Raw genomic sequence first — 27870 nt, 5'->3', positions numbered from 1 at the left:
AATCATACAACGACAAAAAAAAAAAAAAGAGAAACCAATATTGAATGGAAAGTCAAATTATAAAATCATTTATTTGAATTCATATATAATACACACAGATGCATACTAAATGAAAAGTTAAATCAGGCCTGTACAATCAAACAGAATGTCTGGCAGCACACAACCAAAACATCAGCTGATCTCTGAGGTGTTCCTGAAGTCTTCAGGAAGGTCAGTGAAGGTATTTGGCACCAAACTGACTGAGAACACGGTAAATCTCATATTTACTCAAGGGCTGTGAAATTCCCCTTGTGGAGCAACGGTGTGTGTGTGTGGGGATGTGAGTCTCTTTGCAGAATCAAAACACACACACACACACACACACATATGCATGTCCAGACTTTCTGTGGGCAGTTTGACAATCCTTCCCAGCATGCAGTGGGCCTTTATGATAACAGGGTGATGAGGGCATCCAGAAACTTCCCCCTGTCCTCCATCTTTAGCTCTATGACTGCAGAGAGAGAGAGAGAGAGAGATTTTCACATAATCTGTTGTGGCATGTTGATAAATGCATGCGTGTGCATGTGTGAACGTGTGTGTTTTGGGGTCTGGCAGAGCTGAAGGCATTTAGCACCAAACTGATAGAAATGATGGGAAAATTGACTGAGATGCTGACAGAACGAGTGAATATAACGGCATCTCATGTGCATGTCAAATAACTAAGTGTTATAATATTGCACGATTAATGCAAACTGTTCACATTTTTCCATTTAACATTAGGAGAATTTATCTTGTTAAAAAACAAAAACAGACATTCAGGAACAGAAACTTTTGATCCGCTGCCCCCATAAATAAAATACCTTCGCTACTAAAAGCTTCATTATATTTTTCAGCAACAAGGGGATCATGTCGCAGTTTTTGAAGTAATTAAACTCACTACTCATAATCTCTTTCTCCAATTCATTTAAATGTAATCTTACCACACTTAAAGTCATACAACTATCCGAAGTCAATTTTATAGTTAGTTTTAAATACACCTGTTCAAAAGCTGAACCAAAAAAAAAGTATAAAAAAAGAAAAACCTAATAAAAAAAGGCAAAACACAAAAATACATTACTATAATTAAAGTGAAAACAGAAAATAAAGAAAACAAAAACTACTAAAAAAATACTATGAAAGTCTCTCAATTATACTAAAATAACTAAGTTTTTCAACATCACAGTATTTGTTTTCTACTCATTTTCTTAATTTCTACTCATTGCAAATTAAAATCTGAACTCTTGACACACAGCAGCGGTCAGAAGAGCAGACAGAAGGCACAGAAGCTCTGATCTGCTCTGCCCTCTAGTGGTTGACATGCTGTGTGTGAGATCACCACCCATGATGCTGTGCTGCAGAGACTTACCTGAAGTGTCGAAATGATCGTGTAGAGTTCTGGAGCTGGTGCTCTCAGCTGCCTTTTCAAAAGCCCGGCCAAAGAAACTTAAAAATAAAAATGACTGGAGTTAGAATTAGCTGAAAAAGAGTGCATGCATCAACTCTATATAAAACAAACTCACTTTTTCTTGTCGGACGTTTCTGATTCTGGTGGAATTCCCAGGACGATCACGGTTCCCTTCTCCACATCCAGAGGAGCCGCCATTATCAATGGAAGGATCTTACAGCGTTTGTTCCTCGTCTAACAAAAACATACACAAGAGAACTGCCATGTGTTTAACATGCTTTGCTTTAAGACTTTTGTTCTTGGCTTAGCAGCTCAGTGTGATTGCTGACAAACTCCACAAACACATCACATCAGATTACTACTTTGATTCAGTATTTTTGCCCTCATGTACTTACAGAGCAGACGAAGGCTTTGAGCAGGTATTTGCAGAGGAGAGTCAGAGCCAGAGGTTTAGAAAACAGCTTCACATCTGGTGTTCCCTACAAACAGAAAAAACAACACAATAAAAGAATTACTGACAACAAAATGAAAACTCATTTATTCATGAGCATTGGGCAGAGTTAATAATAATAAGATTCATTGTAATACATTTTAATAATCTTTTTTTTTTTTTCTTCAAAATTACAAAATTAAATCTAATATATTGCTACAGTAATTAAGATTATACCATAAGAGTATTTAATAACAACAATAAGTTATTTCTTGTATTATTAAATTATAAAATTACAAATATCAAAACAAATCAATAAATATGACCATAGTAATAATATTATTGCACTAGAGTATAGAAAAAAAAGAAAAAGGACGAATCAGAATCTTATTTTACAGAGCAACAGTAAAATAACACTTAATTTCCTTGCTATAAAATGTTCCCCATAGAGCTTTTGTTTTGACACCAGATATATATCTTGATTAAAAATGTATTAAGATGGTTGGCACACACAGTGTTTTCACTGCGAACGTGCAGAGAGGAGCATTCACAGAGAACCAAACTGCTGTGAGACACTGAAAACACTGGAGCTACTACTTTTAAAAACCAGTGTTGTACTTACTATAGAGCAGTGGTCGGCAACAGGCGGCCTGCGGGCCAAAAGTGGCCAGATTATTTTGATAGCGGCTGGTTCTGAAATAGATCTGTTATGACCGCAACAGTTAGCCTACTCACAACCAGAATAGGCCATGTGAGTGGAGCGGTGTGATTTTGAATGGAGCGAGGAGCGGATTTTTTAAAAGTCGGAGCGGTCTGGTTTTCACTCGCTCCACCACCCTCCATCACGAGTGCAATTCATGCCAACAGCCCATAACATAACTGCATATTTAGCAAGAATTCACAAATTTGAAATATTTAGCTAGCTTGCTACAGAAGGATCACTCAAATCAGAAAGGATGTGAATGACGGCAATGGACATGAGCAGGAAGTTATAATAGTTCAAGGAATTTGTTTGTTCCTTCTAGATACCAAATATTTTGAGCTGAAAGCAGGATTTAAACAACTACTACAACACTTATTCACACGCAATCGCTCTCTCAATAATGCATTCAAACAAATGTAATTTCATCTGTATCTGATTTCGAGCAGAAATCTGTAAGAAATGCAATCCGTAGGTAAAATAACTGACGAAAACGTAGATATTTTAATCACCAAAAAAATAAATTGCACTGCAAAAAGCAGTAATTATGCCTTTTAATGCTGAGAACCATGTAATTAGATGTCATGTGGTAGGAAAAAAAGTTTGCACACTAGTGTTCCAATAAGCCACGTTGAAACAGTCTTTTATTTATTTTAGTTTTTAATATAGGCCTATGAACAGAACTGTCATCCTGAAATACTTTAGCCGCGGAGCGAAGGCAGAGCGGTGTTTCTGATTTCAGTGATCGCGGAGTGGAGTTATTAAATGCCCGGAGCGCGGAGGGGAAATTGTTGACGCTCCACTCCGCTCACATAGCCTACTCTGCCTGTCACCGCCACACAAATGTGGCAATTTGTTAATGAGTGTCCTACCACAGGATTTAACACAGAGTAACAGCTCAGTTACAAAAGACACTGTAGTTGCATTTATCAATTAATTTCTTAAATGATCCTTTGACTATGTTCTGGCCTGCCATCTAGTGGCGGAATTTATTTTTGGCCCGATGCCAAACTTACTTGCCGACCCCTGCTATAGACTAAAATTATGGGGCTTTTTTTCCATGCTATATTTCTTTAGAGTTTGATGTAAAATTGCTCTACTCCAGAAATGTAAATGAAAAAGATACTTGATTTGATCCTTGCCTCCAGTAAATGACAATAGAGGAAAGGCCCCTGTGAGAGTATGAGGTTAGTGCAGATGCAGCTCGCCAGTGTCTGCTGAATGGCCTTCAGTTTCTTCTTGGCCAGATCAATGCCTAAATGCAACCGCTCCAGATTACTCCTACAGAGACACAGATGAGAAACGAGAGTAAAAAGCGATATTAAGAAACCACACTGACACGTTACATAATCAATGAAAAAGATGTTTTATGGTTCTAGTTTTAGGTAACTATAATAACCCGTTTCATACCTGGACAGACAGTCCAGAGCTTTGATGAAGTTGTCCGTTGGCGTTTCATCCTTCTCCACGTTCTCCAGCAGGGCGGCCGCAGCGTGAACTACATCACTGGCCAGGAACCGGTTCTTAAAGCCAAAGTGTACGGCAAACGTCTGCAAACGGATGTCTTTCATACTAAAAAAACAAAACAAAGTGAACAATTGAACACATGACAGATACTGACTACTGCAAGATCAATCTTTCATTTGACTCGCTCTCACCTGAATTTATTGGCAGATTCCTCGATGACTTCACGCAGGTTCTCTTTAATTGCCATATCCATAGAGTTAAACTTCTGTCGCACCTGCTTGAGTGGGAGACTGAGGGAAAACAATTAAAATCTGATAGGATTTTATTGAGCATTAAAGGAATAGTTCACCCAAAATGAAAACTTCCTGAATATGTACACACCCTCAGACCGTCCAAGATGTAGATGAGTTTGTTGAAATTAGGGGTCGACCGATTATCGGCCTGGCCGATTATTGGCACCGATATTAAGCATTTTTATGATAATCGGCATCGGCCATTTTCAAAACCGATGTGCCGATAAAATTATTTAATTATGAAACGCGCTATTTGGCTCTGATGCAGCCTGTCGGAACTCACCACTCTGTGGCCTAGAGCAGTCTCCGCCCACCGCGCATCTGATTTGTTGAGAGTCAGGAGTCCGACCAATCAACGTGGAAGACTAAAGGCGCTCTCACACCGAAAGCGCTTGCTAACTGGTGCTGCTTCACGCATCAGTTATCTCTCAAAGGCAGCAGCAGATCTTGCTCAAGTTGCAATAAATTACAATCCACTACACTGAAGTTGTAAAAACCTCAATATTATCCATTTATGATTTCCGAGATGGGGGAAACGCAGGGGGAATCGCGGAATCCAGTCATATAAATGGAATTTACTGTATAACGCGGAGTCACGGAATTAGTCAAAGTTTGGATGAATTAATCAAAAGTAGGTCAGTACACTTAAATCGACTCATGATATGGACTATCTGTAAACATTAAGCTGATAAAAGACTATTTAAATATGAATTCTGCATGTTCGGCGTGTCTCTGTATATGTGAAAGGCACAGACGCGCGGTTTTGACACACACACACACGACGCGACGCTCGCGGTGTATTCCGCATCTGCCATGTCACTAAATGAGGACATAAATACATGAACATCATCCCCAGAACTGCTCTGAGAGTTACTTCATGAGCATTTGACTGTTTCGTTTGAGTAAAACGATCATCATATCATAAATAGGCTACAGAAACTTAAGAGGTCCTCATGGCAACCCGTCAAAATAAAAGTTCGGTTTATTTACTAATGCTACTACAATTATTAACTTTTGTTTAAAAGAACAATCACACAATACGCTATTTCTTACATGTTTTAATTTTAATAGTAAACCCATTTGTTTGCCAAAAAATAGAGTTCAACTCTCATTTGATTAAAAGATACATTAAATTAATGTTTTATGCCTTCATTTGCACTGTTCTGTAAATGAAAACTAATGGAAATTACTGTCACATAGGCCAAGACTAAGATACTGTCACACAGGCCAAGATTAAGTTACTGTCACATAGGCCAAGATTAGGATGACGGAAATTGGGACATTTCAATAGGCTATTGAACCAAGTGAGCCTATAACAGGCTATTAGTGTTATAGTTTCATTAAAATTGTTGCGGTCTTCTTCACAACTTCTACAATGGAGCTATGAAGACAATTAAATTATTTACACTTATTATATACATTGCGCTTTTTAAATTAATCAATTGATGTGCATTAGATGATGAATTGAATAGTCCCCTCTTGTAGGTTATGATTTAATCAACCGAAAATAATTAATGAAGAATTATGAGAGGTTATGCTATTACACATACATTTCTAACATGTAAATTATTGAAGCCAAATACTGTTTACCAAGCTGTTTAGCTGTAGTATTTAGTATTCATAGACTTAATCATGAAGCATACAGTGGCCCCACTTTTAACTCTCTCTTTATATATTACCCTTATTGTAGATGCATGCATGGGGGAAGACAAGAGTAAGAAGTGCAACCAACACTAGGGAAGGCCGTTTTTGTCAGAGCCCTTGTTATTCTTAATTTTGACATTCATTTTCATTTTTACACCAGACATATATATCGGTTCAATATATCGGTTATCTGTCTACTTGGTCTGTAATAATCGGTATCGGCCCTGAAAAACACATATCGGTCGACCCCTAGTTGAAATGTAGCATTCCATCATTTTCTCAGCAATGGATGCTCTGCAGTGAATGGGTGCCATCAGAATGAAAGTCCAAACAGCTGATAAAAACATCACAATAATCCACACCACTCCAATCCATCAGTTAACATCTTGTGGGTATTTGTGAGAAACAAATGATCATCAAGGTGTTTTAACATTAAACCTCTTCTTCTGGCTAAAATACAAGACCGTAATCCATAACATCACTTCCACAAGTGAAAAAGTCCACCCCCTGCTGTCCTTACACATCAAAATCCACCCATATATTTGTTTAGGATTTGATTTGGACTGTTTTCGCTTGTACATGGTGCTTGATCTGCGCATATTTCTCTCCTGATTCAGACGAGACAACTTTTTCACTGGAGAAACCAATATTATGGCTAGGAGGACGCTTGTTTTAGCCAGAAGAATAGATTTGTTTCTTACAAACACACAGTTTTTCACTTCACAAGGCGTAAATTGATGGACTGGAGTGGTGTAGATTATTGTGATGTTTTTATCAGCTGCTTGGCACCCATTCACTGCAGAGGATCCATTGGTGAGTAAATTATGTAATACTACATATCTCCAAAACTTTTAAAATAAAGAAACAACTCATCTACATCTTGGATGGCTTGAGTGTGAGAATTTTCAGAAATTTTAATTTTTAGGATGAACTTTAGTTCCTTTAGTACAAATCATTGGCACACATCAACGTTAATGACCTTGCTGAATAAACTACTGAAGGATCCTTAGATCCTCACGAGCAAATTGTGTAATCATTAGTCATTTACATCACTAATTTACATGATTTATATCATGTAGCTATTTGAGGCTAGGAAACATTTTTCCATGATTAACCAAGAAAAAATATGCCATAAATGTGATCAAATTACAGTAATGCATAGCTTCTTGCTTTAGCAGAAAAACTGTTCACACCATTAACACGTGAACCCAAGTATTTTTGTACAAATTAAGAGCAGGAAGAATAAGATCAGTCCACTCACCCCATGTCTGCTAGGAACTCCTGGAGTTTCTTCTGTCCGTTGATGGACCAGAGTTTAAAGCTGCAGGAGGTGTAACAGGAGTTACAGATGCTCTCGTACAGAGACCAGTGCTGATATAACACCAACCTCAGACTGACACGTGGGGGTCAAGGGTCAAACACACTCATTACACACACAGCTCATCATCATGCATGTTCACAATAACATGCTACTATTTTTTTTTAAATATAGCAGCATGCATAATGTATATTGTGCCCATTATCTTTCTGCATGAAATTTGCTAGAGCACAAAACACACTATTATGCAAAAGGTGAGACATTTTTACACAAAATTAGCAAGAAGAACCATATTCATTTCCAAGATGTACGATATTCATGAAAAAAATGTAGCAAGCTGTTTTTAAACAGTACTACACCGGTTTTCTGTCTGAACACTCATTCACACCACAAATTCATCATCATACGAAGCAGGATACTCGTATTCAAAACTGATCCTCATGCAGTCGATGGACAGCGAGTTCTCCTCATCCTCATTTCTATGGTTGTGTCGGGACACGTGGCGCTGTAGGGTGGCGATGTCTGTCACATATTTCATGCTGTACAAGAAACAAGGCTACTTGAAACATTTGCTTCAGAAGTCATGAGAAAATAGGAGATGTTTCAAAGAGGTTAATGTTGGCAAATCGAGATAAGAGTGAGATTCTTACTGTGGTATTTTATCATGAACACACTGATCTGTCACTCCAATGACACTCCACCTGCCAATCAAAGAGCGAGTTTTCAGTTCAGAGAACAAATATACACTGGTTTTTCAAAGTTGTACACAGATTATTGGAGTACATTTTAAAAGAAAACATGATTTCAATCCTTCTAGGTAACTTAGCATTTAATTCAATTCGTTAATGGTCATTTTTTTGTCTGTGAAATACACTAGGAATTTCTGAGTGAAAACAGTTTCAAAGCAAATTCTACACCAGATTTCTTCCCCTACTGTGACTTATTAGAGGTAAGATGAAATAAGAAGCTCACCACAGCATATCTTTGGTGTCTTTAGACATGACCCAGGCCAGCTCAAACATCACCAATGCTGCCTGAAAATACAATAAAGTGGTTGCAAATTGAGAAAATATTGTGATATAAGTGATACATTGAATATTAATGGAAATTAAAGATTGACAAATATTTATTAAATCAATTATTTACAAATATTGTTTTGGCAATACAAAATTATATAACAAATATATTAGAGCATGTCAGTTTTCAAACAGAGAATCTGCAAAGTTACATTATACAATTAAATTTATGACATGCCCAAAATTAATATGGTATGTCCATACAGATCAAACCCATACAATCTCAAAATAAATGATATAGATTAGATTATATATCAGTTTATATTACTTAATTAATTTTTAAACTGAAATTGAGACTTTAAATTCACATTTTGAATTTTTAAAGCACTGATGCAATAATCCAGAAATATTTTTAAGTCCCACATAGCATTGCTTGTTTAAAAAAACGTTTTTAATAAAAACATATGCATGTAAATATTGCCGTTAATCACAATGCATTATGTTAATTAGTGCATATTTCAGAGCAACATACAGTTGTATATTGATCATTTTGTAGACCCTTTTTGTAGTCCTAGTTACCAATCAAATGTGACCCTGGACCACAAAACCAGTCTTAAGTCGCTGGGGTATATTTGTAGCAACAGCCAAAAATACATTGTCTGGGTCAAAATTATTGATGTTTTCTTTTATGCCAAAAATCATTAGGATATTAAGTAAGGATCATGTTCCATGAAGATATTTTGTAAATTTCAAACTGTAAATATATCAAAACTTCATTTTTGATTAGTAGTATGCATTGCTAAGAACTTCATTTGAACAACTTTAAAGGAGATTTTCTCAATAATTAGATTTTTTTGCACCCTCAGATTCCAGATTTTCTAATAGTTGTATCTCGACCAAATATTGTCAGATCCTAACAAACCATACATCAATGGAAAGCTTATATATCCAGCTGTCAGGTGATGTATAAATCTCAATTTCGAAAAATTGACTCTTATGACTGGTTTTGTGGTCCAGGGTCACAAATCATCTTCAAATTAATCTGTCACAAATACATTAATGCATGAATGTCAGACCATATGAAATCATAGTAACTCACTGATGTTCCATGAAACTCATACTGCTCGTAGTCAAACAGAATCTCTCTCCTACAAACACAAACACACTTCAGAATGTAGTTAACACATAACAATGTGTCAGCACTGGAATTGTAATATGGAGTGATTGTTATGTTCATAATGACTGACCTCCGAGCTTCCCATTCCCGTCTAGCCCGTTGTCGTTCTATTCTCCTTTCCAACGCATCCTGAAGTAGTTAACACACATTAGAGGATCTGAACATAAATAATCCAGCTATTTATACAGTAACATGTATGACATTATTATGAAAACCTGCCCCATCATAACGCCTTCGTTTCCCAGAAGGCTCTGCGCTGCCGTCACTTTCATTTCCAGAATCACCGCCATCTTCGTCATCCTCCTCATCATCACGGAAGATGTCATCGTAGGAAGGAACACCAAGGTCGTCATCTTGCTTTATCAGAAGCTTAATCTATTGCAGTTCAAATAAAGAAATAATTTATTAATAACAAATATATATATAAGATGCATTAGAGGAAATAAAATGCTGAACATTTGCACCTGTGTGTCATTATAGACATTAACCACATCAACAGGTCGGTGTGTGTCACAGATGAAGAAAATGGAGTCATCCTCAGGCTGAAGGGTCTCCAGCAGGTCCACATTTGCTCCACAGTTTATCAAAACAAAATACTGGTACTAGAAGAAGAAACATACAACAATTGCTTCTAGATTAGACTCAAAAGCTAACCAAATAACAGTCTATACAGTTGATATATAAGCTGGATTTTAAAAATGCCAATGTAGACAGCATTTATGGCAGAGCGTTAAGTGGTACCTGCTCTTTATGCTCCATAAAGGCGGTCCCCAAATCCTGCCATCCTGCCACAGGAACCAGCGTATACTGGACTTGATCACAGTGAAATAGAGCCTGGATGGAAGAGACATAAACAAACACCAGGACTAAAAATGATGAATACTTTTGAGCAAATACTGAGTGATATATATATAAAAAAAATAAGATTAAACTAAATACATTTATTTAAAATAAATAAAATGTGATTAAAATAAACTAATTTGATAATAATAATAAATAACCAAATAAACAAAACATTTGATAAAAAAAAAAAGTTATCAAAATGAAATAACAATTGATTACAATAAATACATCGAAAAAAATAAGCATTATTAAAATAATTACATCAAACAGTATAGTACAATAATGAGTAGCTAACATGATAGACACTTAATATTTCACAAATAATATATATTTATAACATATTTGCTATAATATTTTTTCAGAGTATTAATTAGGTCTTTATAAAAGATATATATATCTATATATCATATAGGCCTAGATGATCATATTTGGGAGTCCATGAGATCTAAAAGACTAACCATGTGTGATCTCTAGCATGCACTACATAAACATCTGAATATCTACCACATAATCATATTATGCATCACACCACATCATAACGTTTCTTTTAGATGTTTGTCTACATGTGTATGTTGTAACATTCACTCTCAAAGTTAATAGCATATGAATTTATGACATGACTAACCTGCAGAACTTTACAGGCACACAAAGCATCAACATCAGGAGACACGAACAGGGCCACTCTCTAAACATAGAAAAACAAGAAAACATGCAGGTTTAAGAAAATCTAAGCACTTTACGAAACTGGAAGTAAAGAGTGTGTATTATAAACTTCAACCAACAATACAGTACCTTGTAACACACAAGATGCAACATTACCATCCGACAAATGACTTAATAACACAAAACACTAAAACATTAGCATATACTTATAGTATGAATAGTACTTTTAAAACAACTATTACGCACCTGATTAACGACAACATCATAAAATTCCTTTCGAATATCGGTCACAAACATGTTAAAATATAAGCTTATAAAGTTTAAATATATATATATATATAAATTATAACTTTCGCGTTTTAAGACAAAGTCCTTGTTGTTTTTAAACGCAGGGTTTCCGTGTTTCGTCTCTGGCGCCAAATTTGCTTCTAATAACCAGAAAGAAATAACCAATAGAAAAACGGCTTAGAGCGGCATTAGCCAATAGCGTGCGACGGCACGCGGCTCTTCTGTCCAATCAGATACAGATACACAGCCTAGCTAAATAAATATGGTACAAAATACGGTAATAGAAAAACAAAAATCTAGATTTTTTTAAAAACACATTTTACTAATTTATTGAAGAGATATTGTAATTACTATATTTCATATGGATTTAACAAATTTTATATATAAGGCGTGTACCGAATCTTGAAAGAGAGATGTGATTGGCTACAGTTTGTTGTTTTGTTCTACTCTGAAAGAAGAGCTGCTGTGTTTGTTGACTTGTCTTCAGTATTCCCTCATCACTGCTGATATTCTGCTGTCAGGCAGATAAATCGATAATATGGTGTGTAATCGACTTTAATCTTCCTTAAAATTTGCCTTTTAGCATGACGCCTTTTATTGTTATTACTATTAGAAGTTGCTAGCTAATGCTAAGCTAAACGCAAAAGAAAGCTGCACCGTCACTCTAGCAGAAATCATGAGATGGGATGTTTGTGTAGAATTGAAATGACATTTATTAATGAACAGGAGTATTTTGATACATGTTTTCAGCATAAGAAGAGAATATCATTAGAAATTACATTTGTATACACACACAATGTGTTAAGTTAAAGTTTTGCCTGTTTCTGTCCTCTTCTTCCATCAGTTCTCCTTCAACATGTTTGAGCCCCATGTGGGCCGGGTTTTCCAGAACCGTTTCTCCACTCAGTACCGGTGTTACTCTGTGTCCATGCTGGCAGGACCCAACGACCGCTCAGATGTGGAGAAAGGAGGAAAGAGTATGTCATGGTCTATAATACTGTAAAGCAACTTCAAACCAAGAATTTATTTAGTAGATTCTGAGTTGCATTTCACTGAACTAATGCAGATATTATGTTGTGTTTTCAGTAATTATGCCCCCGTCTGCTTTGGACCAGCTGAGTAAGTTACATGCATTTAATTAAATATGAAAACTATATTTCCTATCTTGTCTGGTGACTTCATATGTGGTTTGTTTTCCAGGCAGACTTAACATCACATACCCCATGCTGTTCAAACTCACCAACAAGAATTCAGACAGAATGACACACTGTGGTGTTCTGGAGTTTGTGGCAGATGAAGGCATCTGTTACCTCCCTCACTGGGTATAACACATACAGCAGATCGACTCGTACTGGATCTTGCAAGCACTTCTTCTGTGACGCATTACTGGTGTTGATCATGCTTCATTTTGTCCTTAGATGATGCAGAATTTGTTGTTGGAGGAGGGTGGTTTGGTCCAGGTGGAGAGCGTGAATCTCATGGTGGCCACATACTCCAAATTCCAGCCGCAAAGTCCAGACTTCCTAGATATCACAAATCCTAAAGCTGTGTAAACATCTAAATAACATGCACCTTTTACACACAATATTTTGAACAATATAATAGCTAATATCTAGATCTGAATGTGCTGATTTATTAGTTCTTTAATATTTTTTCAGATTAGAGAATGCTTTGAGGAATTTCGCCTGTTTGACCACAGGAGACGTGATCGCCATCAATTATAATGAAAAGGTGATTATTTCTGCTAATCAGTAATGATTCAAGTTGTAAAAAACACTGATGCACTAAACCAGAAATTTCTGTCTTCCAGATTTACGAGTTACGTGTCATGGAGACCAAACCAGACAAGGCTGTGTCCATCATTGAGTGTGATATGAATGTAGGGATGCTTATTTAATATACAAGCACACAATAAATGTCATATACCTGATTTACACTACAGATTAAAAATTTTGGGTCAGTAGGACTTGAAAGAAATAAATTAATACTTTTATTCAGCAAGAATGCATATAATAATCAGAAATGTTTCTTGAGCAGCAAATCAGTATATTAGAATGATTTCTGAAGGATCATGTGACACTGAAGCCTGGAGTAATGATGCTTTGCTTCACAGGAATAAATTGTCACTTAAAATATATTCAAACAGAAAACAGTTATTTCCGATTGTAATAATATTTCACAATATTACTGATTTGACTTTTTTTTTTGATCAAATAAATGCAGTCTTGGTGAGCAGAACACTTCAAAAAACATAAAAAATCTTACTGACCCAAGCGTTTGAATGGAGCTATACATTTTATGCATTTTATCAAATCTGTATTATATTATATTACCTGAATACCTCAATGTATCTCTAATGTATTTGCCTTTGAGGTGGACTTTGATGCTCCTCTTGGTTACAAAGAACCAGAGAGACACATGCAGCATCCTGAAGAACCAACAGTATGTTCCGACAAACAAAAGTCCCTTACATCACACGACAGCTCAGTATTATAATTCACACACAAGTTGATCTTAATGCTCATGTTTTCCATTCTGCTGTAGGAAGAGGAGACGGATCCCAGTAACTATGAGATGGACATCGGCTTCAGAGTAAGTTAAGGAATGATTATCATTACTGCAGTGCACCTTCATATGTTATTTGATATCAAATGTTACCTTGATAAATTAAGATTTGTCCACTTCAATTAATACCTTGGTGTCTTTCCTTCCTGTTTTTCTCCACAGGCATTTACCGGTTCTGGAAATCGTCTAGATGGGAAGAAAAAAGGCATCGAACCCAGTCCAGCACCCCTCGATCCTAATGACATCAAACGGTACTGATCGACCACCTCTCATTCTCGCATTCTAAGTTGAACTTTCATTTTAATTGCTATTTTTAACATATTCAATACAGAGGAATTCCTATCTATGATTTCAAAATCGGGAGGATCACCTTCATCCGTAACTCCAGACAACAGCCCCGCAAAATTGAAACAGTAAGTGAAATTACAGGGCAGATAATATTTAGGGTTTAAACAAATCCACATTTCTATATTCACAATTTTAGTAAATTGTCACTGTTAAGTGACAGTTTAAGTAGAGACACTGTTAAGTCTTTATTTGAATCATATTTTCTTGTCTCCAGGATGAAACAGCCAATAACTTCATTGCGTTCTCTGGGGAAGGACAGTCCCTGCGCAAAAAAGACAGAAAACCCTGATTACACACATACAGATGAAACGCATACAGAAAATCAACTACTGTTTGGCTATTTGTGCTCTTTCTGAACTACCGTATACTCAACATGGACAGTTATTTGATGACCTGATTTTTCCATAAGAACCTCATTGAGGTTTCTCTGCACATGACAAATGTTTTACAAATAGCTTGGCGTTCTGAATCCCCTTTTTTTCATATATTAGGAAACACAAACCGGTGACCAAACACTTGTTCTGTAACATTTATATGCATAAAACTTTGAATTATTTAATTAAAGTTTACCCTGCAATTCATCAGACTTGTTCTTTATTTAATCTAGGATGAGTTTATCATCATATACCTTCTGCTTCATACTTCAAACCACAAATTATTGTAATAGTTTTGTGAAACATGACATTATTAGTTCATATGACTTAATAGAATAGTTAACCCAAAATTTGCTGAAAATTTATTCACCCTCAGATCATCCAAGATGTAGATGAGTTTATTTCTTCATCAGAACAGATTTGGAGAAATGTAGCATTGCATCATTTGCTCACCAAATGATCCTCTGCAGTGAATGGGTGCCGTCAGAATGAGTCCAAACAGCTGATAAAAACATCACAATAATCTACACCACTTGAGTCCATCAATGTCTTGTGAGTGTTTGTAAGAAACAAATCCATCAAGGTGTTTTAACATTAACCACTGAAATACGAGTCCATAATCCATAGCAACACTTCCACCAGTGAATAAGTTGTGAAGAAAGTACAATTTTTGCTAGTAGGACTTCTACTTTAGCCGGAAGGATGATTTTTTTTCCTACAAACACACAGCTTTTCACTTCACAAGATGTTAACTGATGGACTGGAGTGTTGTGGATTCTTGTGATGTTTTTATCAGCTGTTTGGACTCTCATTCTGACGGCACCCATTCACTGCAGAGCATCCATTGTTGAGCAAGTGATGCAATGCTACATTTTTCCAATTAATTTTGGTTGAACCATTCCTCTATGATGATCAGACTCTTGTTTATACGTACCGGGTCAAATACAACTTGACATTCAGTGACAGCAGAAAATAATTTCAACACAATTTAACTGAAAGTATAACCACAAGACATCGTTAAACAACAGCTCATTGTGATAAATTTGCCAAAATAGAAACTTGTCCATGTCAAATATTCAATATTTCATCAGTAACTTATAACCAAAGTTCAGAAAAGTAGAAATTACACTGCGAAAAGGGCAACTAAAACAACTTTTCAGCTCAAACATATATTTTATATAGAAAAGGAGTTAAAAAAAGAGCCTTTTTGAGCACTCAAATTCGCCATAAATGTCTATTATGATTGTACGAAGGTATGTTTTAACTTGTATACACCTTAGTCAGGTTAGATGCCATATTTCATTTAACAGTTGAAAATGAGGCTGTGAAAGACAGACTTGCAGTCTTTACGATGGCACACACTGCATGAAGGTGCACGAGAAAGTTTTTTCCCCCCAGAATCAGCATGTTGTTAAACAACAATTCAATTCACTGAATGCACTGTACTTCTGTCAAAGTCTTGCTTTCTTTCCTGTCAAAAAGTAAATATTTACCCTGACTAAGGTCTATTAAAAGTGGAACATCATTTTAACAACTATTATAGATGAATTTACCAAACAGACTTTGAATATGTTTAATATCAATCTAAACCAGGGCTGTCCGAACTCGGTCCTGCAGAGTTTAGCTCCAACGTGCCTCAACACACCTGCATGGAAGCTTCTAGTATGTCTAGTAAGAGCTTGATTAGCTGCTTCAGGTGTGTTTAATTAGGTGTCAAGTTCTGCGTGTTTTCTGACTGACCACAGCTCTGCCCAAACTTGAAAACGGCTTAATCTCTGATGGACGCAAAGGACAACTCAAATCTGTTCACTTTTCTATGTTTTATTTTCTTAAAGATGGTTTGATAGATTGGGATGGAACAGAATAGGTTGATAACCTTTAAGATACACAAACAAAAGACATGAATTAGTTACAAATAAATCAATAACACTTTCTCAAAGTAATAAATAAATGTTACTGAATCCTCAAACCAAACAAAGTCATGTAGATTAACCTAGGATCTCATAGTTAATTAAAATACCAATCCCACAATTCTTATATAATAATTAGCAATACACATGCTTAGAGTAACATTACTTCCAAGTTTGACGTTTACGTAATAAAGTCTCAACTATTTAACTTAAATTAAACATTACAGACAAGCAAAAGTCATATAGAAGCATGACCTCAACACATTCAATCACATTCTGTCCTACCAGTTGCGTCTTTGGATGATCAGGAGCTGTGGTCACAGTATTTCTTCAGGAACGGGTGAGAGGGCCAACTGAGCTCTTACCAAACATTTCAATGCCATGCACTCCCTGTGGGTGCGCAGGTAAATATGGTCCCAAGAGCACTTCCTGAGAAGTTGGTTCCACCAACTCCGTTGGTTGCCCCCTGCAGGTTGGGAGTGCTCTGAGTGTTCTGGGTGAATCTAGGCTGGAGTGCTCAGTACAACTTATAACCATGAATTGACACAACACCTCCCACTTGACCTCCTGGTTCTTCAACCCAAGGAGGTCACACCAGTACTGTGATGTCTTGAATTTAGTTACTCCATTTTTGATCCTGTTGCTGCTCTTCAACTGGAAGCAGGACAACTATCCGTCTGACATCCCGGTGAAGAACTGTTGCAGGTATCTTGGTTGAGTGTTTTTCCCTTTTCTGAGTGGGCTTCACATTTGCGACTGGGTAGCTGGGGAAGGATCGGAGATATACATCCCTCACAATTCCCTTCCTGTCAGTGTTGACATCAATGACTCTGGCAAGCCTGAACTGACTTCTCAAGGCGTTCTGGTCAGCCAGCCAGATGATATCTCCAATTGCCACATTCCTGTGAGCGGTGTGCCACTTGGTCCGGACAAACAGGTTTGGTCCGGCTAACTGGCTCCATTTCCTCCAGAACCGGTCAACTTCTGTTTGGATGATTCTTAATCTCTTGTAAGAGTAGCCTTCAAAGTCAAAGGTCCCTGGATCTCCTCTGGGTCCAGTTCTTCCGAGCAGAAGGGAATTTGGGCTGATGTATTCTACACAGTCCTCCCGGCTCTGAGTCCTGGCATCAATAGGGCGTTCATTAGCGAGGTTGGAAGCCATATAAAGGAAAGTTTGAAACTCACCCCATGTGAAGACTCCATTACCCCCCAGATTGTGCAAAGCCCGCTTCACAGTCCGGACAGCAGCTTCAGCAGCTCCGTTTCTGTGAGGTGAGTCTGCTGGATGGATCTTCCAGCTCCATTCTGTGCCGTGCTTGGAGACTTCATTTTCGAGCTTTGATTTTTCCAGTCGGTCCAGAAACATGTAGAGCTCTTTGAGGGCAGGTCTGGCTCCGACAAAGTTCTTTCCAGGATCCGACCACAATTTCCTCGGATGTCCTCTCAGTGCTGTGAATCGTTGGTAGGCTAACAGGAAGCCTTCAGCTGACTGGTCACTGACGAGGTCTGTGTGCATAGCTCTGGACGCCATGCAACAGAAGACAATTCCCCACACTTTGAGTTTCACCTTCTTTCTCACCTCATCCTTCACTTCGTAAGGTCCAAATAAGTCCACTGTTGTGTACTCAAATGGATTGGCGGGCGTTATTCGCTCCGATGGAAGGTCACTCATGATCTGTTGGCATCTTTGGGCCTTGAGTCTCCTGCATGTTACACAGTTGTCAACGATCTTCTGAGCTAGTTTCCGGCCTCTTACCACCCATGCTTTCCTTCTCATCCGGAGGAGTGTGCCTGCAATTTCTTCATGATTTGCCTGGTGGGCCTCTTGAGCTAGAAGAGTGGATACCCATGATGTGCAGGGCAAGATTGGTACCGCAGTTTTTTCTTCATTAAAGATTTGGAATCTTCCTCCACAGAGCAAAAGTCCAGTGTTTTCATCTCTGACCACAACAAGCCTGCTGAGTGTGGTGTTTGGCAAGGTTACCTCTTCTTGAGCCGCAAGGAAGAGATCCCTGAGCGCATCTTCACACTCCATGATGGTAAGCGTAGCTTCCTTGACTCTGGACTTGATCTCAAGAGCTGAAGGAATCTCCTTCCTCTTTGGCTTGCTCGTGGTTGAAGTTTTGGCCAGCATTTCTTTCCACTTTGTGGCAGCTCTCCACACCCAGGCAATGACTCTAATCAACCTGGTTAAACTGCTGAACTTCCTGATCTCAAGGATTTTCCTCACTGAATAACCAGAAGTTGGCCTCCGGACCTGGATTTGGTGCCCTCTCACGCTAGGGCTGCTTTGCAGGTCCTTGTTTTGGTCAGAGGTTGGAGACATTGGCATTGCAGTGGCAGGTGGAGCATATTGTTTTTTTTTCACCTGTGCTCGGGTCAGTGCTGCTGTAAAACATTTCCTTTGGAGTTTGTTTATACCTTCTTTGGCATCTGCAGCGACATCTTTGGCTGACTTTGTCGGCCACTCCTCTACAGGTCGTTTTAGAAACTCTGGGCCATTTTGCCACACAGAGTTCTCTTTGAGGTCTTCTGGAGTTGCTCCTCTTGTTGTGAGGTCCGCAATGTTTTGCTCACCTGGAATCCACCTCCAGTCTTCAACTGATGTGGACTTCTGGATCTCTCCCACTCTGTTTGCAAAAAAGGTCTGGTACCCATAACTGTCCCTTTGGATTGCACCCAGCACAGTTTGACTGTCCAGCAGATGGAGCCAACGTTCAACTTGCATCCGACTGTGCTTTTCAATGTATTTCCTGAGTCTTGCAGCGAAGACAGCACCACAGACCTCAGCCTTCACTGGTTCTCCCTTTTGGTCAAGTGGTGTGAGCTTGGCTTTGGACTCCACAAGCCGGACCAGGATTCCTTGCTCGGTCTCCCACCTGAAGTATGCAACAGCTCCATAGCTCTGGTCGCTCCCATCTGAGAATGTTATTCCCCAGGGTTCTCCAATCCTTTTGATTGGTGTGAGGCTCCTATGGAAGGTAATTTGGTTGAGGCGTGTGTATTCCTCAAACAGGTGGATGGCTTCTTCTCTAAGTCTTTCAGACAGAGGTGTGTCCCATGTGTCTCGTGTTAGAGTTTTGCCTCCAGCTTCTTGAAATGCCTTTCTGACTAGAATGGCTCCTTTCTGTTTGGCAGGTGTTGCAAGGCCTATTGGGTCATACAAACTAGCTACTTGGCTAAGCAGTTGTCTTCTAGTCAGTGGGTTTGGAGTTTTTTTTCTCACCTCTTCTTCGACAAGATTTTGGCTGATTCTCATCTTATTTTTTCTCTTTGAGAAGTTGATCGAGGTCATGAGGTACAGTTTGTCTGGTTCGACCAGGTAACCAACTCCAAGGGCTTTGTTGTCTCCTTCTCTCATTTGGTTGGGGAGAATGAAGACTTGATCTGACGATGCTGGATGTTCTGATGTAGACGTCTGCCTCCCACTTTGGCCTGACCGGACCCACGGCTTGAGGAAGAATCCACCTGCCTTCAGAATTTCTTCGACTTTTTTGGTGGTTTTGTCTAGCTTTTCCAGGTCATTATGGGATGTCAGGATGTCATCTACATAGGAATCCTCTTCAAGGACTCTCCGCTCCTCCTCCAGATGAGTGAACATGGGCAGCTTTGCTGTCTCTCTCATGGCCAGTTGTGCGATGCACCCTGCTGGTCGATCGCCAATGTTGACTCTGGTGATGGCATATTCCTCAATTTCTCCATCTTCATTGTTTCTCCAGAGAAATCTATGGAGGTGCATCTCCAGGTCTTCAAGCCACACAGAATTGTACATCTTCTTGATGTCGCCGAGGGCAGCATGGACTCCTCTCCTGAACCTTAGTAGCACTGCTCGGATGGGATTCAGTACATCAGGCCCTTTCAGGAGAAGGTCATTCATGCTGATTCCTCTAAACTTCTGGCTGCTGTTCCATACCAGTCGAACAGGTGTTGTGACAGAGTGAGGGTTTGGCGCCACCAAGTGACTGACGTACCATACTGGTCCTTTCCAGTCAGCAATGGTCTCTCTAGTGAGTTTCTTTGCTGCTTTCCTTTCCACCATCTCATGGACTTGACTTGTGTATGCCGCCCTCCACTCTGGTTCTTTTTTGAGCTGTTTCTCTGTCCTCAGAAACGTGGCCTCCACCGCGTTTCTGTTGTTGGGCAAGGAACTTGGATCTTCAATCCAGGGGTATTTTGTGTCCCAGTGAGGCTCCTGACTATGCGCATCTGACTTCACATAGCTGAGGCCTTGCCTGATCATCTCAAGCTCTCTTTCTTCGCTCAGAGTCATGTCTTTGCCTCCTGGTTGACAGTTACCACAGCGGCATCCTCCACACATGGGCTCGCAGGCCGCACCAATGCTGTCCCACCTCCACCAGTCCAAGAACTCTCTGCCAACAACAGTGCTTCTGGTTTCAGCTCTAGATTCTTGCATCTCAGCAATTTCTTGATACTTCACTGCTGTGATTCTCATCGATCGTGCAAAGTGAGTCTCAGAATTGTGCAGGGCCATGTCCACTCCTTCACAGAGGTCTGGATGTGCTCCGCCAACGGTCTTTCCTAAAGGGCTTTCCCACAGGACAAGATCTCCTACTACCTTTACTCTCTGTGGAGCGAGTCTTCCTTCACGGTGGCTTATGAGAAGCTCAACATGTTCTGGTCTGTGAAGATCTTCCAGGTTGGTGTCGGGGAAGATCTTCATGAGTTGCTGTGCTTTGATTACTCTGTGAACTTTTGCAATTTCATCTAACCCATAACAGATCAGCTCATGAGCTTTCTCCGTGCCTCTAGGTGTCTTGACTCTTACCTTGAGTAAGTATCTTTTGGTCTTTACTTTCATGGCCATGCCTCCAACTCCATGGATGACAAGCGTGATCTTTTCACTTTGAAGCTTCAGTCTCCTGGCAGCTATATGAGTGATGTAGTTGGTATCTGATGCTAAGTCAATGAGAGTTCCAATTTTCTGTCCTGCGTTGGTGGTTACTTCGAGAAGCATAAGAATAACTGGTAACTCACGTGTGCTTGAGTCCATCACTCCAGGAAGGCTTTTTCCAGTGCAGTGAGATTTCGCAGCCATGTTGGTGAAGGCTCTCCTGAATTTTTCTGCCATGTCTGGGGTGAGTGCAGATATCAATTTCTCTTGCTCCTCTGTGAATGTTTGCCTCCTGGTGCTGGGTTTTCCCACTTTAACAGATTCTTTCCCCTTGAATCCTCCTTTCAGGCAGAGAAAGAAATGGTGATCTGAAGAGCTTCCTCTTTTGCAGTCTCTGTTCCTGCACAGGTAAGTGTCCGTACATTCATCATCCTCTGCATGACATCTGAGGCATCTTCTGCATGCTCCCAGCCTTTCGACAGCATTCAGCTTCTCACCAGGCTTTAGTTCTTTGAACTGCTTACAAAAGAAGATCTTCTCACGGTGCTTTTCCTCTCCACAGACAACACATCCCCCTATCCTCGTGGACTTTGTGGAGGCATACCTCTTCTCCAGGTACGTAGCTTTCTTTTCAGGTTTTTCACCTACACCCAGTTGGTCTAGTTTCTCTAAAATATCCTCTTGTGTCTTTAAGAATGTAAGAAGGATGTCAAAGTGATTGTCAGGTGTGACTCCATTTCTTGGATTGACCATGAATGTCAGCCAGTCCCTCTTCATATTATCTGGCAGCTTGCTCTCTATGGATCTGATCATAAGTGGATTCTTTATGGCTCCAGTGCTTTCGAGCTCCGTGAGGTCATTCAGGGCCTTTTCCACAGCTTGAATTAGGTCAATTACCTTCCTTGGCTGGTGTGACTTTAAAGGAGGGATCCTCTCTAGGTCCTCAATTATCTCCAAGGCAATTGTTGGCTTGTTTCCATATCTGTTTTGAAGTACTCTAAATATGTCTTCAGCACTGTTGTATGTTGACAGGCGCAGGTCTCTACATATTCTCTCGTCCACACTGTCAAGGAGTTGGAACTTCTTCACTTCCACTGAGCCAGTCGGCTCTCCCTGCTTTTGCAGGCTTTCCCAGTCTCTCCTCCACCTGTGAAAATTCCTTCTAAACCCAGTGAATTTAGGTAGACTGGTCGGCTTTATCCTCACCACTGGTTGTGGAACTGCCGTCGGTTGAGGCTCTGGTCCTCTTCTTTCCTCTTCTGCAATTTTTTGTGCGGTGAGGAATTCTGCTCTTCTGGCATCGAGGTTGCTGCCGAATGTTCTCAGGTCTTTTAATCTGCCTTTCAGGTGTGCTGTCTGATCATGTGGGATCCATCTTTCCCAGTCTTTCAGGCTTACAGTTGCATCATGGATTAGCCTCTTCGCTCTTTCCAGCTGTAGTTCATAGCCGTCTCTATTGATAGCAGTAATGGGGGTTGCTTGGGCTCTGTCACAGGCTTTTTCCGCTTCTTGGATTGCAGAGTCTACCTCCTCTTTACCATATCTTGGCCAGAGTTTGGATTGGACTGCTTCACGGATGTCCCCCAGTCTTGTGTCGCACTCTTCCATTGTCCTTTCAAGCTCAGCCTGCTGGTGCTTGTCGAGCTTGACTTCTTCACCCTCCTCAGTTCCCACTTCAGCATCTGCCAGTAGGCCAGCCCTGTAGTCATCATTTGAATCGCTGACATACCTTGCCAGGGAACTGAGCTTGCTGAACTCCTCTTGTAGTTCATCCTTCATCATACCATCTGCAGCTTTGCCCAGGTAGTTTGCTTGTTTGGTGAAAGCACATTTAGCTAAAGTCCGCTCTTGCTTCAGTTGCTTGACTGTTTTCCCAAGAGTTTCCTTTGCCATGGTGAAGAGTTTCCAGTCAATTATTCCTTTGCGTCGACAGCTTGACTTCAGGCCTTTGATCCTTGTTCTCACTGCCACGCTGGTTATCAACTGTCAAGTTCTGCGTGTTTTCTGACTGACCACAGCTCTGCCCAAACTTGAAAACGGCTTAATCTCTGATGGACGCAAAGGACAACTCAAATCTGTTCACTTTTCTATGTTTTATTTTCTTAAAGATGGTTTGATAGATTGGGATGGAACAGAATAGGTTGATAACCTTTAAGATACACAAACAAAAGACATGAATTAGTTACAAATAAATCAATAACACTTTCTCAAAGTAATAAATAAATGTTACTGAATCCTCAAACCAAACAAAGTCATGTAGATTAACCTAGGATCTCATAGTTAATTAAAATACCAATCCCACAATTCTTATATAATAATTAGCAATACACATGCTTAGAGTAACATTACTTCCAAGTTTGACGTTTACGTAATAAAGTCTCAACTATTTAACTTAAATTAAACATTACAGACAAGCAAAAGTCATATAGAAGCATGACCTCAACACATTCAATCACATTCTGTCCTACCAGTTGCGTCTTTGGATGATCAGGAGCTGTGGTCACAGTATTTCTTCAGGAACGGGTGAGAGGGCCAACTGAGCTCTTACCAAACATTTCAATGCCATGCACTCCCTGTGGGTGCGCAGGTAAATATGGTCCCAAGAGCACTTCCTGAGAAGTTGGTTCCACCAACTCCGTTGGTTGCCCCCTGCAGGTTGGGAGTGCTCTGAGTGTTCTGGGTGAATCTAGGCTGGAGTGCTCAGTACAACTTATAACCATGAATTGACACAACATTAGGGTTGGAGCTAAACTCTGCAGGACCAAGTTTGGACAGCCCTGGTCCAAACGGATGGTTCTGGGACATGATAAAAGGACAAATTAGCATGTTTTATCTTCAGCATCAAGAAGCTTTATTTAATTAAAGCACTAAAGGTATTTTAAGCCTTTAAACTGTTACAAAAATTCTGATAAGTTACAACTGACCCATCAAAAACACTAACAGAGAGTGATGCGAGTTAAAGAGTGTATTGCCTTTCAATCCATTTCACCAGTGCTGCCAATACACACAGTTTCCTCACTCACAGGCAGAATAAAAACAGCTATTGTTTCCCATTGACTCATGATGTCATTTGAGCAGTTGATTTTCATTCAGTGCTTTTGTTTGATCGAGTGTCATTCACCAGCTCAGGAATCAGAGTTGTACTTCCAGATGGCAAACTCTCCGTTGTCACTGCAGGTGGCCAGCAGTCCCGCCTCCTTCGGGTTCCAGGACACGCAGTTGATGTCCTGACCGTGGGCTTTGGGCACATGGGCTGACATGAAGAAGACAGGCTGCTCTGGGTCAGCAGTGGGGTCTTCTCTGAACACACGGACTCCATCATCGCCACACGCTGTGGCCAGGGCACCGGTCAGACGACACCTTAACATGTCAAAATTAAGAAAAATTACATGCATCGCTTCTAACGCCAGGGCTTCTGCAGATACATAAATATAAAGATATAAAAAAAAAAAAAAAAAAAAAGACCAATTAAAGAAAATTTAAGGAATAAATTAAAAGATAAATTCGGGGAATGCAATATCTTCTCCACAAGTACTATCCAAGAAGTACACAGAGTATTTAGCAACATTTTAATATAAATATTTATATTTTATTTGCAAACATCATACTTTTTTTGGTTTATTTCAGTTAATATCACAAAACTAGCGAGCTAAGCCAGTAGTAGCATCGACAGTGTTGTAGATTGTGTTCAACAGGTTTTCAGTAGATTTGATCATGTTAATAACAGAAGCCTTAGAAATTCACATATCAAATATCAAACAGTAGGTTTTATAGGGTTAAGATTTCAAGTTAACACAGTGCATCTTACCATGCAACATCATACACTGTTCTCCCATGGAATCCAGACAAGGTACAAACACACTTCCAGGACTCATCTGACGAACCTGCGACAAAATCACCATCACAGCCGAGCCAACTAAAGACTTACTATTCAAAATAGCAATACAGAGCTAAACTGTAACGTTTTCAAATCCTCACGCTCTCACCATCTCCAGGCGTCGACTCCTTCCAGATCTTCACGGTACGATCATCGCTACATGACGCCAATCTCTGTCCTTCAGGGTCAAAGGTCAGACTCCAAACAGTGGATTCGTGACCCTCCAATGTGGCTCTACATTCCCAGTCATCATCCTCCTCTTTATAAATACACACTTTGTTGTCATAACTGGCTGATGCGAGAAGCTGCAAAAGAAAATGACAAGAAACAGCTGGTCATTACGTGTGTGGAGCGCCAGATAACATGCATGTAAATACTGTATCCTACCTCCTGTGTCGGGTGCCAAACGACATGCTTCACATCCTGCGTGTGTGAATTCACAACACTTACACACTCATATTCATCCTCCTCGTCCACTAGAAGGAAATTAATGGGTTTAACACAAATAATAGTAATCTTAATAATTACTGTAAGACACTACAGGAAAAACTTCCGTTTCTTCACGCACTGATCAATTTTGAGATCTTAGGGCTATTTTACTTGCATAAATTTCAGACTAGTGGAAAGAAAACATCTAAAATACACATTTAAGTGTTTATTTTAGTACATTTTATCTATTTGTGTCTGTAGATTTCAACTACAATACAAGGCTGTTTCCTTAAAATATTTAAATAAATGATTTATTCACATGCACTGAGCCAGAAATCTCCCCTTTAGTAGCACTTCCACGGACAGAACTTGACAGTTTTATATTATATTTATATACTGAAAGTTTTTATATATCATTCGCCTGATTTACATAACATTTTATTCCTAAAACATGGTGAAAAAGTTACTCTTTTTTATTTTTTTTCAGGCTGCTGACAGTATTTTCTGATTTATGGAGTGATTAAATTAGATATTCAGTTTGTAAAACCTTTGACTATAATATCTCATCAAAATGAAATAAGAATTTGGCTTTATCTAATGATCGGATTTCTGGAAATGTATGCAAATACTGTCTGCATATTTAATTAGATAATGTCTTTCCAATACAGAACATTTGTCTTAATGTACTTTGATGAATCAACAGGGGAATTATGATGATGCATATAAATTAAAATTAGTCTCTTATTGCACATTCCTTTGCTTATTATAAATGATTCATTAGTGCATGTCATTCTAAAGAAAACAAAATTGTATTTTTGCTATAGAAAGACTATTAATTTATCACTTCCTGATGTACCTTCCCAGATCCAAACACTTTTGTCTCTGCTGCAGGTGGCCAGTAAGTTTCCAGACGGAGCCCAGGCCACACACTTGACCTCGTTCTCATGACCTTCGAGCACTGTCAGGGACTGTAAACACACATGACGGACATGTCAGTCTGACAAGATGCTAACAATGTCACTTCCTTCAACTTTTAAGGGTCTGAAATTATGCTTATGCAAAAACAAACCTCAAAATCATCATTCGTCTTCTTCCAGATGCATGTTGTGGCATCAAAGCTGGCGGATGCCAGATATTTCCCGCAGGGAGACCAGGCCACCTTTCTGACCGTACGCTGGTGCCCATCCGCCAGGACACACTTACATTCCCAACTGTCCCCTGAGAATAAAGATCAGACACATAAGACACAAACAATTAAAAAAGATGAATATATACTAGCACTCAAAAGTTTAGAATAATTATGATTTTTAATGTTTTTGAAAGAAGAAAGATGTTCACCAAGGCCGTATTTATTCAGTCAAAAAAATTAATAAAAATACAGTAATATTGAAAAATATTATTATAATTTACAGTAACTGTTTTCTATATGAATATATTTTAAAATGTAATTTATTCCTGTGACGATAAAGCTGAATTTTCAGCAGCCATTACTCCAGTCTTCAGGTGTCTGGAAAATAAAGTTTTCTGTCATGTGAATAAATTAATTTGAAACTATATTTATATAACTAACAGCTATTTTAGAGTGAAATAATATTTCAGAATTTTTGCTGTACATTTTGATCATACAAATGCATCCTTGATGTGGCTATTCCCATTTTTTTTATCACCTCTGTGTGTTTGTATATATAAATAGAAATGTATATGTAAAATACGTATATGCAAAATAATCTGTAATAAGATAACGTCTTGCAAGGATGTGTTAAATAAATAAATAGTATAAGCAGTGTGTAGGGTGTTGCATATTTGCTTTTTGTGCATGACATACTGTGCGCGTGCATCTCTTTTTGTTACTCGCTGACTTCAAGTTGACATACTTGAGCTTTTATATATAATGCATGGTTTAGACGGGTGATCTGTGTTTTAAAACATATGCATGTTGTATTTTTTACCTTCTTTCCCCCATATTCTTATGGCGCGGTCTCCGCCGCACGACGCGAGCAGCGTTCCAGCCGGGTTCCACGCGACGTACCAGCAGCGCGCGTCCGGGTGCGCGCTCACCCTCTGCAGCAGCTCCAGCGCGCCCTTCATCTCATATAACTCTATGATATTTGTGATTATATGACATGCACGTCTTCCCCGATCAGCAACACTATCCTCTCTCAATGCCACACTGCTTCAAGACTTCTGTTTATCAGCAGCTTCCCACTTCCTGCTTCGTGCGTCAGTGTTTTCCTGTTGATGCAGGACTGTAGC

General features: G+C 39.2%; 4 protein-coding genes across 9 annotated transcripts; 1 reads left to right on the top strand and 3 right to left on the bottom strand.

Moving 5' to 3' along the window:
* Positions 1-42: 42 nt before the first annotated feature.
* On the bottom strand, positions 43-12207 carry LOC306849660 (cell division control protein 45 homolog; the record flags this gene model as incomplete). 3 transcript variants are annotated; one of them, XM_079384847.1, is made up of 18 exons in its annotated part: positions 43-490; positions 1385-1461; positions 1539-1657; positions 1819-1902; positions 3696-3834; positions 3964-4125; positions 4212-4310; positions 7219-7350; positions 7695-7814; positions 7926-7976; positions 8248-8309; positions 9391-9439; positions 9539-9597; positions 9688-9843; positions 9933-10070; positions 10210-10302; positions 10937-10996; positions 12056-12207. In XM_079384847.1, the coding sequence occupies 18 exons, from the start codon at positions 12131-12133 to the stop codon at positions 426-428; spliced, it is 1743 nt and encodes a 580-aa protein (XP_079240973.1). In that variant the 3' UTR covers positions 43-425. The 3 variants fall into 3 exon arrangements, with proteins under 3 accessions (XP_079240973.1, XP_079240974.1, XP_079240972.1); XM_079384848.1 differs by lacking the exon at positions 12056-12207 and adding an exon at positions 11221-11398; XM_079384846.1 differs by lacking the exon at positions 12056-12207 and adding an exon at positions 11221-11271 and having other exon boundaries at positions 9391-9597.
* Positions 11487-14757, top strand: LOC306849662 (ubiquitin recognition factor in ER-associated degradation protein 1-like). The gene is made up of 12 exons (XM_079384853.1): positions 11487-11803; positions 12107-12239; positions 12349-12381; positions 12463-12584; positions 12681-12811; positions 12921-12993; positions 13073-13141; positions 13636-13704; positions 13807-13854; positions 13990-14078; positions 14159-14240; positions 14390-14757. The coding sequence occupies exons 1-12, from the start codon at positions 11801-11803 to the stop codon at positions 14462-14464; spliced, it is 927 nt and encodes a 308-aa protein (XP_079240979.1). The 5' UTR covers positions 11487-11800; the 3' UTR covers positions 14465-14757.
* On the bottom strand, positions 13234-27870 carry LOC306849661 (putative cytosolic iron-sulfur protein assembly protein ciao1). 4 transcript variants are annotated; one of them, XM_079384850.1, is made up of 8 exons: positions 27567-27870; positions 26687-26835; positions 26474-26585; positions 25576-25664; positions 25298-25493; positions 25120-25195; positions 24433-24671; positions 13234-14437 (listed from the first exon to the last, which is right to left on the bottom strand). In XM_079384850.1, exons 1-7 carry the CDS (start codon positions 27703-27705, stop codon positions 24437-24439), a joined length of 996 nt encoding a protein of 331 aa, XP_079240976.1. In that variant the 5' UTR covers positions 27706-27870; the 3' UTR covers positions 13234-14437; positions 24433-24436. The 4 variants fall into 4 exon arrangements, with proteins under 4 accessions (XP_079240976.1, XP_079240978.1, XP_079240975.1 ...); XM_079384852.1 differs by having other exon boundaries at positions 14112-14437; positions 25120-25186; positions 27567-27857; XM_079384849.1 differs by lacking the exon at positions 13234-14437 and having other exon boundaries at positions 23339-24671; positions 27567-27858.
* LOC306849659 (uncharacterized protein) lies at positions 16381-23204 on the bottom strand (the record flags this gene model as incomplete). The annotated part of the gene is made up of 2 exons (XM_079384845.1): positions 16381-16425; positions 16745-23204. The coding sequence occupies one exon, from the start codon at positions 23202-23204 to the stop codon at positions 17076-17078; it is 6129 nt and encodes a 2042-aa protein (XP_079240971.1). The 3' UTR covers positions 16381-16425; positions 16745-17075.

The sequence above is a fragment of the Barbus barbus genome, assembly GCF_936440315.1.
Source record: "Barbus barbus genome assembly, chromosome: 29".
Lineage (NCBI taxonomy): Eukaryota > Metazoa > Chordata > Actinopteri > Cypriniformes > Cyprinidae > Barbus > Barbus barbus.
The sequence above is the reverse complement of the archived record's forward strand: the minus strand, read 5'-3'. Positions and strand labels throughout refer to the sequence as shown.

Bases quoted from the DNA above. Each gene is read 5' to 3' on its own strand.
- LOC306849662 (XM_079384853.1), top strand. The intron at 12,382-12,462 runs GTAAGTTACATG...TTTGTTTTCCAG, and splicing joins GTCTGCTTTGGACCAGCTGA to GCAGACTTAACATCACATAC. The intron at 13,142-13,635 runs GTAGGGATGCTT...TTTGCCTTTGAG, and splicing joins TCATTGAGTGTGATATGAAT to GTGGACTTTGATGCTCCTCT.
- LOC306849661 (XM_079384850.1), bottom strand. From the start codon at position 27,705: ATGAAGGGCGCGCTGGAGCTGCTGCAGAGGGTGAGCGCGCACCCGGAC. The intron at 26,586-26,686 runs GTTTGTTTTTGC...GTGTGTTTACAG, and splicing joins AGACGAATGATGATTTTGAG to TCCCTGACAGTGCTCGAAGG. The intron at 25,196-25,297 runs GTGAGAGCGTGA...ATTTTGTCGCAG, and splicing joins GGAGTCGACGCCTGGAGATG to GTTCGTCAGATGAGTCCTGG.